Here is a 17,827-nt window from a genome sequence, read left to right as displayed (position 1 = left end):
GTTAAAGAAATATTTTCTTTGGGAAAAAAAGACACAAAGGCAATAAAGTTGTCAAAGAAATATAAAACACAATACTAATGTACATTTTAATTCAGGAGATACTGAAACAATTGGTTTGGCCAAAATGTTCCTTCTTTGTTAACCCAACTGAACTTTTTGGCCAACCCAATACATTAGGGGTTTAAAATTATAGGTGTCATATGCCTTAATTATCAGTTAGTCTTAAATTATTCTTTTTTGTTTCTTTTGTTTTTTAATTTGCTTATTTTTTAGTGCCATGGTGCCATGCAAAAGAAACTGTTTCCAGTTTGTTAAAATCATATAATAATACCTTAAGTGTAATTAAAAGTGAAAAATATAAATAAAATTAATAGAGCAATAACTAACAAATGAAAGATAATATTTTATGGCTCATGTTACACTGAAATTAATGTTAACTTAAAACATCAAAATCTAGCATTGTTAGCTAACAGACTTATTAAGATTCAGGGCAGTAACTAGCCTAGAAAAAGTACTTACATTGGCTTTCCTTAAAACTAAAGCCAGTCTACCTGATGTGTTAGGAATACTAATGATATATTTTAGAATACTATAATTTTAAATAAATTCTTCTCTTATAATACCAGAGAAAAGTTTTTAGATATGTACATACCACAAAAGGCAAAGTATTGTAAAAAATTTGGCAAATCAATATGGCAGAAACATATCTATTAATTATACTCAGAATACAGAGCCTCATTAAAATAAGTTCTTAGATACTTAAGAGTAGTTTCACACAGAAAACAATTTTTATAGTTATAGGCTGTAATGATAAACATGAGCAGCCATCTCTTGAATCACACAGTGGAAGAGATTTTAGAATGTGAATGATACCCCAACATAGGTGTATATGTCAGGATATTCACAATGAATTTTTAAAAACATTATTTTCAATAATTATAATTCACTAAAACATTCAACAGCTGACGTTATTTCATTCCATTCAGGGAATATTTTGAGTAAAGATTTCCAACTGTTCTTGAACAAAATGTCATCAAAATTTAGAGGACATGCTTACAAAAATGTTCAATAACAATGCATGACAGACTGATTTATAAAGCAATTCTTTTTGGCTGTTCAGTCACTCATGTGTGTCTGACTCTTTGCGACCCCATGGACCACAGCATGCCTGGCTTCCCAATCCCTCACCATCTCCTGGAAGCTTGCTCAGACTCATGTCCATTGAGTCAGTGATGCCATCCAACCACACCATAAGGACTTAAATGCTTGTAAAATTCAATTAATAAAAGGCAGCAAAGACAGAAAGTTTATAATGACATGCGGAAGTATTTATTTGTATTCAACATTAGTATTGTCTCAAAGACTTTGTAATTCAGATACATTAACTGTGCATCTATAAAATTATTTGAAATATTTATAACTTCAGTTTTTCTGAAGTTTATTTTATCAAAATATCAAGCCTCTTTGGATGAACTATGAAATATCTGTAAACTACAACCAATTCCATGTATATCTTGGTAATATAGGATACATAATTTAGTAAGAATCCTGTTTTACCCATAATGCCATGATCCACCAATCTGTGTCCATATTATCTTTGTAGAAATAATTTTATCTTTAATGTTCTGCAGTTCTATGTATCAAATTACTGTCTGAAACTATAATCTCCTTAAAATAACTAACTACTAAATCTGAAAGTAAATCCTATGCTTTTTCAGTAGATTTGTGTCTTCAGATTTTTCTGTGGTCAATGATAAAGCCATGAGAGGTGATACATGCTGGCACACATGTATACAAGTTACAGATTCATATCAACTTTAATGAAAAACAAAATGTTAGAACTTAATTTATCATTAAGCATTAGTTTTTCTTTATTTGAGCTCCATGCTGCCAAAAAGTTCACAAAAGTTTTACCAAAAAATATAACAAAAGAAAGTAGTTGTTGACAGAAGCACTATAGCAACAACATTTCAACTACCCTTTGTATGTTCTCTGACAGGTCTGACGAGAATCTATTCCTTGTAGATATTTCACTGACACCTAATCTAAAATCTTTTACGTTTCTTATTGGTCCCAACCCCAGGCATGGTGGCTGTACAAATCTCTCCAACCTTAGCATCAATAGTACAACTAGCTATTAAAACAGCGGCCAGCTGGGATTGTTGTTTTATTAGTCACTAAGTTGTGTCCAACTCCTTTGTGACCCATGGACTGTAGCCCACCAGGTTCCTCTACTCTTGGGATTTCCCAGGTAAGAATACTGAAGTGGGTCGCCATTTCCTTCTCCAAGGGAACTTCCTGAGCTGGGGATAAAACCCATGTCTCCTGCATTGGCAAGGAAATTCTTTGCCACTAAGCCACCTTGCCCTCCAGCAAGCATAGCAGCACTAAATACTTTGCCTACTCCAACAAGTTAGGTGTTGTGAGCCACTCATATCCCAGCACACTTTATTTAACAGCATGTGCTGATAAATATCAACAAAGTCCTACTGTACAGCACAGGGAATTATATTCAATATTCCACAAAGAATATGAAAAATAGTATGTGTATATATATGTGTAACTGAATCACTTTGCTACATACCAGAAACTAATACAACATTGTAAAGCATCTATTCTTCATTTAAAAATAAAAATAAAGGACTTCCCTGGTGGTCCAGTGGTTAAGTATCCACCTGCCAATGCAGGGGACATGGGTTCAATCCCTGATCCTAGAATATTCCACATGCCATGGGGCAACTAAGCCTGTGTGCCACCACTATTGAGACTGCACTCTAGAGCCTGTGAGCTACAACTATTGAAGCCTTCATGCCTAGAGCCCATGATCCACAAGAGAAGCCACCGCAATGAAAAACCTATGCACCACAACTAGAGAACAGCTTCTGCTTTCTACAACTAGAGATTGAAAACAGCACAACCAAAAATAAAATAAATAAATAAATTTTAAAAATTTTATAAAAAGAATAAAAATAACCCCCCCACACACCCCAAAACCCCTCCAAGGCAAAAGCTGAACTGGACATGCTACTAAGGCTACAAGTATAAACCATGACTGTCCCAAGCAACTGAGATGACCTTCATTGCATGGTGGTGGTGTAGTTGCTAAGTCATGTCTGACTCTTATGACCCCATGGACTGTAGCCCACCAAGAACCTCTGTCCATGGGCTTTTTCGGGCAAGAATACTGAAGTGGGTTGCCATTTCCTTCTCCAGAGGATCTTTCTGATCCAAGGATCAAACCCTGGTCTCCTGAATTGCAAGTGGATTCTTTACTAACTGAGATACCAGGGAAGCCCTGTTCACTGTATATTTAACTATTATCCCATTTAACAGATGAATAAAGAGATGTAGAGAGACAGAGGCTAATTTCCCGTAAAGAGAATTTACCATAAAACTTAAGTTTCAGGGCACTTCACTTGAATATGCATGCCCCTTCCAAGTCCTATGTATAATTTTGTAATCACAATTTTGAATTTTTTTTTACATAAAGTGGGCTCCTTACAACCTAGATCTGCCCTTGTACAGAGAGGTTTAATAATCAGCCCAAATTCACATAGCCTGCAATAATACCCGAAAGGAGTTAGCACTAGTACCAATTTCATTTAGAGAATATATAGTCATATCAGAAAATGAAAAAATAGTATTAGTTGTTTTTAGTTCCCCAAGCAGAATTCTAACTGGTATATCTTGGGAGTCTTGCTGTATTCCAACCTACACACTACTAACACCACAAATCGTCATAAAATGCCACTTTCATTATATTACTTCTGAATTTGAATGAGTCTTCAATAACTAACAGATCAAATTTCCACTTTTCATTCTTTCACTTCACTATCAAGCAGACACCACACGCATTTTTAAATATTTAAATGTATAATCTTATCTCAAATTACTTATGTAGTATTTATTTTCTTGTTGTCTTTTTCCATATGAAGTTTCACTTTTGTTTCTAATTTGCCAAATCTATGTTTTACTATTATTCACAGTATCTATTTTTTAAATTACTTATTTTAGCCTCTGAACTTAACCATTTTCAAGCTTAATGGCATGTCATATTCCCCCCTCCCAATAAACTATTAACTATAGAGTCAAATCTATCATTGACTAAATTTCAATTATTTTGTACCTCCACCTGGCACAACATCTGATGCATAGTATTAAACAAACGTTTTGCACAAACGAACGTTTTAGGCCTACATTAAGAACTACAAACCTCTCCATCATCTAAATATAAATAAGATTTTCTATGTGTCTTTCTTATAACACTGGTTACATTCTTTAATCTAAGTTATAAAAAGTGCTGTCTATGGGGTCGCACAGAGTCAGACACGACTGAAGCGACTTAGCAGCAGCAGCAGCAACATAAAAGGTTGATCTCATTCTGAACTGCATATTGTGGCCCAAGCTGGTTACATCTTTATATTCTACCTCCTTCTCCTCTGTCCTACCACCTTCATTTCTGAGGTGGCTATGAATTTGGTAAAAGAAGTCACTGGTCAATAAACAAGGAAAATAAAAGAGAATATTTTCCAAATTTAAAGAATCAGCGCTTATACCTGACGTATCTCAAATTTACACATTAACCTGAGTAGAAAAATACAGGGTCTCAGTGGTGACATAAAAAATACAAAACAAAAATCAGAGTTCTAGGTCAAAAATTTTAGTAAATAAGTAAAAGACAATTTTAATTGGTAACAGTGACAAATTACTAATATTTTTATTTTGTCTGGAGAAGACTGTAAAGGGCACTTTATAATAAAAAAAAAAAGGTAAGAGAAATATAATTTTAGGACAGTCTATTAAATTGAAAAATCTGACATTATCACTGATTACCAAGTTTCAGGGACAGTAGATTGCGACCTGCTATCAGAGATATATAAATTAGTTTCAACTTAGGTAAAATATCTTTACCCTAAATGAGACTTTGCTCGAAATGAAACGTTATGACATTTTACAAAGATATCCAAGCCATAACACTAAAGAAAACACAAGTAGTTTAAAAAGGAATATAAGGGAACCTTACTTCTTTCATAGCCCTTTCCCTAGCAACAAAAAACATGTTAGGTATAACTAACTGGTAGAGCCCTAAATTGAAAAGCAGCAAAAAGTCAAATGCCAAGTTTATTTTATGCCAAGGAAAACTGTAAAGACCTTTGCCAATTGTAAAGATCCTCCTATTTAGATGATTCTGCAATTAAACTTAATATATATCAGGTTCCTGTAACATTCAAGAATACTCTGCTTCAATTTAATGCGTGCAATCAAGTTGCTATGACCAAAACAAACTTGCTATAGCCTGCTTCATTCATTCCCTTGACAAAAATGTATAGGTCCCTTAAGTGTTTTTCTGTCTTTATCCAGACCCCCTTACTATCTGTTAAATAATTCTTCCAAGTACTTTAATACCTACCCCCCTCAACCCAACTCTTCTAGGAACTACTGCTAAAGATTAGGTCTCCAATTTGATTATTTATCTTACATCCTTTTCAACTTTTAAGAACCTGTATTTCATTGCTTCTTCATGGTGTTTGTTCTGTGCAGTACTGCTGTCCTTCAAGGCTTAATATAATTTCCTGCTTCTCAGTTCTCTAAATATCCACAGCCCTTTATTTATTTATCCACAGGCCACTTTTATAAGACTCATCTTTGAGAACCTGCCTGCCAAAGTAGGAGACATAAGAAATGCTGGTTTGATCCCTGGGTTGGGAAGATTCCCTGGAGGAGGAAATGGCAACCCACTTCAGTAGTCTTGCATGGAGAATCCCATGGAGAGAGAAGCTTGGTGGCCTACAGTTCACAGGGTCACAAAGAGTTAGACATGACTGAAGCAACTTAGCACGCACAGTGGTTAAGCACAGTGTTCTCAAGACCTAACTCTGCCACTGACTAGCTAGGTGATCTTGGGCAAGTCATTTAACATTAGTGGTTTCCCCATCATTAAAATGAGGGTACATTTGTACATACCTCATAGGGTTCTTGTTAAGAAAAAAAATGAGCTAATATACAAAAAGAACAGTGCTTGTTAGATATTAAGTGCTATTTATCCACTATTATAGTCATTTACCTAATTCTAATCTCACCATTCTACCACATATTCTTTTTGTGGGCCAAAATTATATCCTTTTATATCTGAATCCCCCTATACAGACTAACAGTGCCTTTGTTGAATACTTATGTTGAATATTATGACAAAGCAGTTGTTCTGACGGAACATGGTAAATGTTCTCCAGTTAATTCCTTTGTCTATATTTTAAGTTCCTAATAGTTCTCAAAATTTTCAACTGCAGAACAATCCTAACATCAGAGGAGAATAAGTAAGTACTCCAGGATGGTCTAGTAAAATAATTAAAACTTCTATTCTATAGTAGCACCAATCAGCTGTTAGTGATTACTAAGTCTTTTCTGGGACTCTGAGGCCCTTTAGGGTCTCAAGATCAGACACCATGATCAACTAATCTTGTCCACAGTATTAATAGAAAGTGGAAATACTCATTGTTTCATTACCAATCTGGGTTTGACCCTAAGGAGCCCATTCACCCCTTCCACCCTCACCATGCACGAGAAAATTTATTTTAAAATTGCATATTTTATCTTAAAATTTCACAAGAGTTTTGCAATTTGCTCTATAATGTATCCAAGAGAGTTTAAATTTTAAAATATTATTTTCTTCTCATCTCTGAGTAAAATTGATGCTCCAAAGAGATGTGTCTGTCATGTTTTTTCTGTGGTTTCTTAAGCGCCCTGGTAACTAACAATTCTAGGTACAGTACTATCTCACTTTGAGAAACACAGTCTTTGACTACAGATTTCTTGTGGTATGCTCTAGTCAAATCCTCCCAATAGCAACTCCCCAAATACTACTCCCTGAATAATCAGAAATTTGAGATATATGACAGAGTAAGAATAGCACCAACATTTTCAGGCTTAAGATGTAATACATTTTTAAATGCTTCAGCATTTGTGAAATGACTTATTTAACAGTCACATTTTAAAGAATATTATAATCAAGTTGTATGAAATTATAATCATATATCAAGTAAATCTTGCAAAGCCTGTATGAGAATTTTCACTTTTCTCAAAGCGTAAGTTTGATGTTATAACTTACTTTCTAGCCAGAAATAATGAAGACAAATTTCTAAAATAACATGCTAACATTCTTCAACAGGATAAATGCATCTGCTAAAATTATTGGGCACAGTAACAATATTTGGTGAATGCAAAAGATGTCCTTCCTCTTATAAAATTCATTAGAATTTAAATGTGTTATTTTACATCCATATACTATTCTCCTGGGTCTACTTGTAAAAAAAAAATGTATTTAATGGCTCAGTTGCAATCACAACAATTTTTTTTCATCAAGGAATTTGATCATAATTAAATTCTGGGGCTACATAATTTCCATCCTGTGGACTTCAAGGTAAACAGCAATGAACAGGTTAAATAAAACTAAATTTCCAACCTATTATGTTTTACTCCTAAATACAAAATACATTGTAAATTCTCTGTAAATTACTAAAGTAAAAATTTATTCTACCTTCCTTGGAAACAAACTACACTGGATTTTTATGGTTGATACTGATCCCGCCTCCCATTAAAGGATTTAAGGGCAGCAACTTCCTCCATAATACTTTTCAAGTTCATGCAAAGAGTACATATTGACCCAAAGAAACCCCTCCCAATAAAGAAGGGCAGGACAGAAAGAAGGCAGAAAAGGGATCAGGTGCTGAGAGGCCTCATTAGAGCAGGACGCAGGACAGAGAGCAGGTATAGACCTCATGGAATGTGAAGCCTTGGGAAACACAGCGGTCGGGGGGTTGGGGGTGGAAATGGATTGCTTCTGGTTTAGGAATAGAGACTTCGCGCTATGCCGTCCCATGTTGCTGCTGCTGCTGGTAAGTCGCTTCAGTCGTGTCCGACTCTGTGCGACCCCATAGACGGCAGCCCACTAGGCTCCTCCGTCCCTGGGACTCTCCAGGCAAGAATACTGGAGTGGGTTGCCATTTCCTTGTCCAATGCATGAAAGTGAAAAGTGAAAGTGAAGTCGCTCAGTTGCATAACGATTAAAAAACCCACTCCTGGCAAGTTCTTTCCAGTTAAGTCTGTGCACTGCCCTTCAGGGCCTAGGAAAGAGGCGCCATTATGGGAATGAATATCCAGGGACTCAAGGGCTACAATCTCAAGCGCCAGCGACAACTTACCGGGAACCCCCGACCCAATTCATCTCCTCAAAACTTCGGAGCGAAGAGACACTGGGGTCCTGACTGCCGGTGCTCCGGTGTCTTCGTTTCGTGCTGAGCGACAAGTTCCTGGGCCTCAGATAGCTCCTTCCCGCCTCCAGGCAGTATGGCCCAGCCTCCCGACAGCCTCTGCGGCCTGGGGTAGGCGGCTTCCAGGCCTCCGGGTAGCCTCTGTTGTTTCTGCAGGGAACCTATCCTGACAGAGCCGGAAGCGAAGCTGTGGGAAAGCAATTAGTCCACGTCAAGAAGGAAGAACACAACAGTTTTAACCGCTCAGACGGGGGAAACCTAAGTAAATGAAATACCGGACTGTGGCCATAGGGTTAGTGTTTCAAACCACCTACACTGTAATTTTATTTAGTTCTCTTGCTGAAGAAAAAGAAAGCGAGGACAAAGTTATAGATCCATAATCCTAAAAATAGTTCCATTCCCACATACCGATTCTCCAAATCCTTTAAAATCTTTCATTTTTAGTTTTAATATTCAGTAAACATTTGTCTATTTTAGAAACATTGCACTATAGTAATTGAAAAGTCTGTGTATTTTGTAATTTTTTGAGAATGCCACATCAAAACTTGATTTAGCTATAAAAGCCCAAAGACTTTAAACTCTTTACTGGAAAAAACTCAAAACAAAATTGAGTTTTACTGTTCATTTCTGTGTTATATTTGAATATCCTTACAAAAATGTATCTTACAAACTGCTCGATTATATTTTGATCAGAAACTAGAAATCTCTTGTCCCAAACAAATGCACAAAGTACTTTCTTTCCCTCAAATGTCGTGGTCGTTTTTCACATATTAACCTGGAGAATATCTCATAATTTCAAATATAATACATTTTCTGTTCAGTCATTAGGAAATAGTACCTAAAATAGGATAATGTCCCAGGGCAGACATCTTGTATAATCATGGGCTAAGTTGCTTCAGTTATGTCCTACTCTGTGCGGCCCCATGGACTGTAGCCTGCCAGGCTCACCTGTTCATGGGATTCTCCAGGCAAGAACACTGGAGTGGGTTGCCATTCCCTTCTCCATATATAATCATATAAGTACTGATTTTTATAACAAAAATTCAGTGAAGTATGTCTATCATTGGTTTGAATTAGACCAGATATTAAGTATTATTTGTAACAACTGAAATGTTGACCTAAGATTTCATTGTCAATGTTATGCCTCGCATAGAAAAGTCTAGCACAACTGATAGATAATGAGTCAAATACTGAGTTATTTTAGGCCAGAGGGCAACTAAGTAATCCCTTGGGTCAGGAAACAGTTCAAGAAAGAAATACAGCACTGCTAAAATATTATTTAGAATTTGTTGGAAAAATCCATCCAAAATTCTTAAATCTTAATTTATCATTATTATTAAAAATCATTTACTTTCTGGTGACTTACTATCTAAAAACATAAGCATGCATTATCTGCATGATATATTTTTATTTATATACTAGTAAATGTATATCTGGCACCCCACGCCGGTACTCTTGCCTGGAAAATCCCATGAACAGAGGAGCCTGGAAGGCTGCAGTCCATGGGGTTGAGAAGAGTCGGACACAGCTGAGCGACTTCACTTTCACTTTTCACTTTCATGCATTGGAGAAGGAAATGGCAACCCACTCCAGTGTGCTTGCCTGGAAAATCCCAGGGATGGGGGAACCTGGTGGGCTGCCATCTATGGGGTCACACAGAGTCAGACACGACTGAAGTGACTTAGCAGCAGCAGCAAATGTATATCAATTTATTATAAAAATTATTTCTGATGTTTTACAGTTTATAAATCATATACTTTTTCTAATATATGTATATATACTGTGTCATTTATAAAATGTATTTAATTCTGCTCTTCAATGAATATTGGTAATGTCTACTTTGACATGGACATTGAGAGTATCACACTTGAGAACAGACTAATTTAATAATTATTGCTTATTTTTAATTTTTACTTACTTTCAATATCTTTTTCTAAGATTACTCCTCCCCTGTTAAGAAAATTTTACTTTTCCACATAAAAACATGTAAACTCGACAAGCTATGTTTGCTATAGTAAGCAGTGATTTTTTTTCACCTCCCTTTTCTCTAGTTTCAAACACAAACTAAACTAACATTATTATTGCTTAAATTGCATTATGAAAGAAGGACCTTGACATTCTTAGTTTCTTATTTAAATGGCATATGTTTCCAAATGGAATTACCTATCTGGTTTTCTATCATCTCTGCCTTTCCTGAAGGCTTGAGTCTAGTCTCAGGAGCTCAAATCAATACTAGCCTTTGGGAGCAGAGTGGGGTTATAGGGGGCTTGTGGAATTTAAGTGGTGATAATTAGGTCTGTACTTTAGTGGTTTTACAACAGGTTAAACCTTATATTGACCTTTTCCCAGTTCTAGTAACTGAACTTCAACTTTCCTTGTACCACATTTCTGGCAACCAAATTTCTATCTTGATTATTTTCTTTATACCCATTTCTTCATTCTAATAAGTCTTTCATTCTAGGCTTTAAAAGCTTTTCCTGTACCTGAGTTCCACTTTCAGTTGATAAACTGACCTGCCTATGTATTTAGGTCTCTAATTTTCTTAGCTTGTAGATTTCCCACTGCCCTGCTTCTTCCCTAATCTTGTCCTATGCCAGTGATGCAAGTCACTTCCCTTGACTGCCAACTGCTTTCTGATCCATGCATCCCTCTGTGTATCATGTTTTGCCAACTGAACATCCTCCTATACCCCAAGTTCCGTTTATCCTGACCCTCCACATGTCCTGTCACGGTCAGGAGATGCGACATAAAGAATTCAATTTTATAAATGTAAGGCAGCCTTATTGTGACACTGAAAGGCATGGGATTAGGAACAAAAATTTTTTTGAAAATAAAAATGGCACTATGATCTCTATGTACAGACTTAGAAAGTCTGAATGGAATGATAGATTATGCTGCTATTATGGCCAACTATCTGAGTCTTGCATGAATTTGCCACTTATGTATTAGTAAATCTGCTGAATTGAATGCAAACAAATGAAGAGAACTATGATGATTCTTGGAAGTCATATAAGTGTTTGGAAAAGGAGGAATGTTTGTGGTTACCTATAAAAGTGACAATAGTTCTTTAGCCACAGTCACCTGAATAGTGAAGATCATTCGACAATGAGACAGGTTTAATATTCTAGCACAGGGACTGACAAACTTCCTTAGAGGGCCAGGTAATGATTATTTTGAGCTCTATTTCATCTACCTAATTCTGTCTCTGAGCTCTATTTCATCTAACTAATTGTCTCTATTGCCACAGACAATAAGTAAATATATGGGTGTGGCTATGTTCCAATAAATCTTTATGGACACAAAAATTTCATATAATCTTAACATCACAAAATATTATTCTTCTTTTGGTGTATTTTCAGCCAGAGTTTTGGAGAAGGCAACGGCACCCCACTCCAGTACTCTTGCCTGGAAAATCCACAGACAGAGGAGCCTGGTAGGCTGCAGTCCATGCAGTCACTAAGAGTCGGACAGGCCTGAGCGACTTCACTTTCACTTTTCACTTTTCACTTTCATGCATTGGAGAAGGAAATGGCAACCCACTCCAGTCTTCTTACCTGGAGAATCCCAGGGACAGGGAAGCCTGGTGGGCTGCCGTCTATGGGGTCACACAGAGTTGGACACGACTGAAGCGATTTAGCAGCAGCAGCAGCAGCAGCCAGAGTTTACATGTAAAAACTATTCCCAGGTGGCGCTAGTGGTAAAGAACACACGTTCAATCCCTGGGTCGGGAATATCCCCTGGAGGAGGGCATGGCAACCCACTCCAGTATTCTTGCTTGAAGAATCCCAAGGACAGAGGAGCCTGGCCTGCTGCAGTCCATAGCGTCACATGGAGTTGGACACAACTGAAGCTACTAAGCACTCATTCTTAGCTCATAAGCTACATAAAAACTGGTGGGACAAATGTGGCCCACTGGTTGGGTTGTAATTTGCCAACTTCCATTCTCATTTAATGGACATCTTCCCAGGATTCCAGTTGACTAGAAATGTTTGTGTGTGTTGTGTGTGGGGCAGGGAGGTCATGAGGGGTGGAGAAGCAAAAATGTTTTTGCATTTTTGAGAATAACTCATCTTTGCCTAAAAAACATGTCTGTTACATTTTTAAAAATATGCACAATTTTGCTTGTTTACAGTTTAGTCCTCCATTAGAGATGCTGAGAATATTTTTGAACACTTGATTTTTATCAAATAATCAAAATGGAGATGGGAAGTAGATTACCTCTAAACCTAAACAAAACAAACAAAACATAAGCTTACAAAAGACAAGGAACTCTTGCAAAATGAAGTAAAATGGTAGAGAAGCTATTTCTATCATCTAATTCCCCTTTGACTCCCAAATGGTTAACTTTTGAATATAAAGGCACATACCTCCAAGTACCAACTCTCTAAAGGACACAGGGGTGATAGAAGTGAAACACTGCTCTCATTTATTTAATAGTCACTTTGTAAATAATCACCAGTGTATCAGATCTCCATTGTTAAGAATAACAGTTATGGGACTTGAAGATTTTTATTATAAGGACAAGTAAACTTTGGAATGAAGTCACAGCAAAGAATTATTTTCTATTATACTGAAGACTTATCTCCCATTTATTTACAAAACAATAGCCTCGTACAACTTGTTTGATAGGTTCTGTGATTTCATGTGAAATCACAGACACTAAAAGAAAAAAAAAATGGGCGAGAGGAGAGTGCTGAAAAACAGATCCAAATATTTGATACTTTGTTTTTTTCCAGTGCCCCTCCCATATGCTACTTTCTTCTCCCTTTCAGATTCATTCCATACCCTTTATCTGTTGATCCTCTCCTCTGTCATCTCCCCGGTTGCTTCTCCGTCGTTGGAAATCTCCCTTTTTAGCTCTTTGAAATCTCCCTTTCTTTTTGCTCTTCCTCTGTGGTATCTACTAAAACGTTAAAGTGATGTATTTTCTGAAACTTCTGTGGGTTTCTAAGTGACGCTGAGCATGCTCAGTCGCCTAGGCAGGTTTTGTCGCCAGCAGCTGCCCTGATTCGACCTCTCCAAAAATAGACATTTAACTCTCTGAACTGTTTAAGGATATAATTCGTTTTGCTCTCTCTTCATTTTCAAGGTTCAAAGGAAAGCAGCGAGGATTCCAAGGGTCCCTTCGTCCTTACAGCCAATGAGGGGGCTGAGAGGGAGGAGCTTGGGGCTGCTCCGTGGAGCTTGAGCTTCTGAGGGAATCATCCCCAGTAGACGCGGTGGAGTCTGAGCTCTGAAGCATCTGTCACAGAACAAAATTTTTAAAAATAAAAACAATAACAGAAGAGGAGAAACGCTGCAAACTATGGAACGCTGTAAAACTTTCTGAAACATTTGCTGGGAATTCCTGTGGAGCATGATATTTTAAAACCAATTCTTTTTGAAGCCGGTTTGGGTAACTGGGAAAATGATACATATGCTAAATGCAGCAGCTGATCGAGTGAAATGGACCAGATCAAGGGCTGCTAAAAGGGCTGCCTGTGTGGTAGCTGCAGCATATGCTCTGAAAACCCTCTATCCCATCATTGGCAAGCATTTAAAGCAATCTGGCCACAGGAAGAAAAAAGGCACTTACCCGGCTGCGGAGAACAGAGAAATACTGCATTGCACCGAGGCCACTTGTAAAAACCCTTCACCTGGAGTGAATGCAGATTTTTTCAAACAGCTACTAGAACTTCGGAAAATTCTCTTTCCAAAACTTGTGACCACTGAAACAGGATGGCTCTGCCTCCACTCAGTAGCTCTAATTTCAAGAACCTTCCTGTCTATTTATGTAGCAGGTTTGGATGGAAAAATTGTGAAAAGCATTGTGGAAAAGAAGCCTCGGACTTTCATCATCAAGTTAATCAAGTGGCTTATGATTGCCATCCCTGCCACCTTTGTCAACAGTGCAATAAGGTACTTGGAGGGCAAATTGGCCTTGGCCTTCAGAACTCGTCTAGTAGACCATGCCTATGAGACCTATTTTGCAAATCAGACTTATTATAAGGTGATCAATATGGATGGGAGGCTGGCAAACCCTGACCAGTCTCTTACTGAGGATATTATGATGTTTGCTCAGTCGGTGGCTCACTTGTACTCCAATTTGACCAAACCTATTTTAGATGTAATCCTGACCTCCTATACACTTATCCAGACTGCTACATCCAGAGGAGCAAGCCCAATTGGGCCCACTGTTTTAGCAGGGCTTGTGGTATATGCCACTGCTAAAGTGTTAAAAGCCTGCTCTCCCAAATTTGGTAAATTGGTGGCTGAAGAAGCTCATAGAAAAGGCTATTTGCGGTACGTGCACTCCAGAATCATAGCCAATGTTGAAGAAATTGCCTTTTACAGAGGACATAAGGTAAGAAAGAAATTAAGATGATGGGTGAAATGTGAGATTGTTCAAACTGCCACTGCAGTGCTGGATACCATCTGTTGTATTGTTTTTGTGCTCATTTCTTTAGCATTTTGGATTCTTATGACATTTAAACCTGTATTAAAATATGTGCTTTGTTACCCTTTTTAATCATAAGCTGTTAAAGAATTATATGCTAAGTGAAAACTTTTCTAAAGTTTCATGAGAATAACATTTTCACCACTCTAAAAAACTCTACTTATCCAAACATGCTCAGAATTATCTCCAAAGGATTTTCTTAAAACTAAAATCCTAAGTAGATGGTCCTAGAACGCTGAAGAAAAATATATGTTTAGAAGCTAAGTAAACATGCTTCCACTGAGATGGAAAATTTAGGATGGTATTGTTTATTTTTCAAGAGAAAAAAGTGCTTTCATATAAGAAGACAAGTGTAACAATTTTGCATGACTGGTCAATGATGGAGTTCCTTAGTTCTAAGAAGTATAGGAGAGTGACTTACAAATGCAATTTCATTGCTTATCATATTTTGAGACAAATAAAAAAAGATAAGGAAATGAACTTTTGCCTAGTTTTGAGGGAAAAGTAAAGGTTAGAGACGAAGAAGGAAAAAGGAGTTCCAGAATATTTTTATATATTAAAGATTTTCAACATTTAGCAGGTCCCTAGAGTAGTTAACCTAATTACATAAACTTGCAGTGCATTTAAGAATATTAAATATGACAGGAATCTTTAAATCTTAATACAAATGACCTGGCAAATTAAACAGTAAATTATTCTAAAGTTAAAATGACATTATGATTATGAAGCAGAATTAATTTTCAAAACCATCAATTATTTAAAAAAATTATATAGTAGTACCATTCTGAAGAAGAAAATTTAAAGCAGATTTAGGACTTATATTCCCACTTGAAAATTGGCCTCATACATTGTATAAATCATATTTTTTTGAATCATTGAACTCAGTGATATAAATTATAACATGCTGTAGGCTTCTTGCATTTAGACATAACATAGTAAATTGAGTGCTCAAAAATGAGTTAATTACACATATACATGTCATGTGTTTATTTTCACTTATTTTTGGTGTGATCAAGGACAAGGTTCTAGCTGTTTATTCATGTTTTATGGATTATCATTTACTGTTAACATCTTATATGGATAAGGTTGAAACCATAAGTATAAATCACTTGTCTGTATTTATATTTAACATTATATATACTAAATATCAGATATTTTAAAAATAATTTAGATGTGATTACAACTGAAATAATGGCCAATTCTGACATAATCTGTATTTATTGGTTGTTAGAATCACAGATAAGAGTATACTAAGAAAGAGAAAATATGAAATTATCTTTAAAGGAAGTCCTCAAACATACATTATTTATTTTTATAGTTCATACTAGGTTAATTCTTATCTCTTTTTCTCTCCATAGGTAGAAATGAACCAACTCCAGAAAAGTTACAAAGCTTTAGCAAATCAGATGAACCTCATTTTATCCAAACGTTTATGGTACATCATGATAGAGCAGTTCTTGATGAAGTATGTTTGGAGCAGCAGTGGACTAATTATGGTGGCTGTACCTATTATCACTGCAACTGGCTTTGCAGATGGTGGTAATGACATTTACACTTAATATTAAGTATATGCTTCAGATTAATTCTTTTTAAAGTGTCACTGCTGGAGTTGTGTGAGTAAATTGTGTAGCCATCATTCTATAGTCCTTAATGGTCAGAAACAATGGGAAACTTTGAAACATCCAATAATAAGACCAACTGTTTAAAAGAAGTGACTCAAAAGATCTTTCCAGCTCTGCAGTACTTCAGAAACCTCTGATGTAGTGTTTTGGGGGGTTAATCTTGAGCAATTTCAGTTATACTGCCTAATAAAGAATGATTCTCTAATTTACATTTAAACTCAACACAAATTAATACCTTCAAAAAGAGTATAATAGTTCTCACCATGTATTATAAATTTCAGTTCTGCACATAACATGTGTTTAGTCTATAAATATTCTATAACTGGATCTGCCTTGATTGTAATTTGAAGAGTTGGTTGACCCCCTTAAACAATCAATAATACTGTTTAAGGGAGTGCTTCATTCCATGGAACAGGGTTTTCTCTACTTGTAGGTAGTATATTAGATAACTTCCTATTTGGTGATATTGAGGGGATAAGGGTTGTAAAGTTGCACATGTCTAATTCTATCTTATCACTGTTTCAGTGTTTGTTTGTTTGTTTGTTTGTTTTCAACATTTTTCATCCTTTGGGACAACTAAGAAATGTAAGGACAAGGAGGACAATATTAAAATGTTATGTTTGAGATGACAGTTTGGGTCTTAATTGGCAGGACAGATGTTATGAATTAAAAAAGAAGAATTTTCCTCTGTCTCTCCAAAGTAAAACGTTCACCTTCCTCTTTAAAAACCATTTGACCAAACTTGGTGTTAGTATTGAAGGAACTAGACAAAAACATTGGCTTTGTGGTGAGACAGAGCTTTGCTCAACTCTGCTTTTCCTCTTTTTGCCTGTGTCCTGTTAGTCAAGTTAATTAAACTGTCTAAACCTCAGTTTCCTCATCTGTATCAGATGTATTCCTTTCTGTATCAGAAAGACTACTTCAGAATGCTGTTGTGAGGAATTAGGAGAATAACGTATCAAGAACAGCAGTGTTCTTAATACATGGTGATAATTATTGCCTAGAAAATAAATGGCAACACTAAGAAAAATGTAACAGAATTCACACTATTTACAGTTATTTTTGGTATAGAATTAAGTATTAATAGTTGTTTGTTTGAAGTCATCCAATAAAAACAAAAAAATTACCATGTGCTTTAACATTTTAAAACAGTGCTTTAATGCTTTACCAATTCTTACAAAAACACTTGTCAAATTTGAGTCATTCTCAACTAAACTTATTCATTTTGGTAAAGTAGAATTTGTCAGTCCCTTGTGATAAGTGATATATATACCAAATGTACTCTACAGCTCAACTGTCTAATCAACAATGTATTTAGACCATGAGGAAAACTGAATTTTACCTGTTCATTTAATGCTTTCAAAATTTGTTTTAATCATTTAAAAAGTTTATATTGAAAAAGGCATTGTTAGTATTTTAGATTTAATCTTTTCATAATGAAATAAAATAAATTGCTTTTTCCAAAGAGTATTAGAGAAAAAAAGACACAAAACTGTATGGTC

The 17,827-nt window shown here is 36.0% G+C and overlaps 2 protein-coding genes across 2 annotated transcripts in view; one reads left to right on the top strand and one right to left on the bottom strand.

Moving 5' to 3' along the window:
- Positions 1-13,311, bottom strand: part of CUNH12orf40 (chromosome unknown C12orf40 homolog) — a 95,339-nt gene extending 82,028 nt beyond the window's left edge. The window contains 2 exon segments of the mRNA XM_040233493.1: positions 8,199-8,454; positions 13,053-13,311. Coding sequence (XP_040089427.1) covers positions 8,199-8,221 — 23 coding nt within the window. The 5' untranslated portion in view covers positions 8,222-8,454; positions 13,053-13,311.
- A 177-nt stretch (positions 13,312-13,488) lies between these two features.
- Positions 13,489-17,827, top strand: part of ABCD2 (ATP binding cassette subfamily D member 2) — a 90,350-nt gene continuing 86,011 nt past the window's right edge. Inside the window, exons 1-2 of the mRNA XM_040233492.1 lie at positions 13,489-14,610; positions 16,062-16,242. Of these exons, the coding sequence (XP_040089426.1) occupies positions 13,675-14,610; positions 16,062-16,242 (1,117 nt within the window). The 5' untranslated portion in view covers positions 13,489-13,674. The remainder of the gene's footprint in view (positions 14,611-16,061; positions 16,243-17,827) is intronic.

This window comes from Oryx dammah, unplaced genomic scaffold (genome assembly GCF_014754425.2).
Source record: "Oryx dammah isolate SB20612 unplaced genomic scaffold, SCBI_Odam_1.1 HiC_scaffold_29, whole genome shotgun sequence".
Classification (NCBI taxonomy): Eukaryota; Metazoa; Chordata; class Mammalia; order Artiodactyla; family Bovidae; genus Oryx; species Oryx dammah.
Note: the sequence above shows the minus strand (reverse complement) of the source record. Positions and strands in the feature narration are given on the sequence as shown.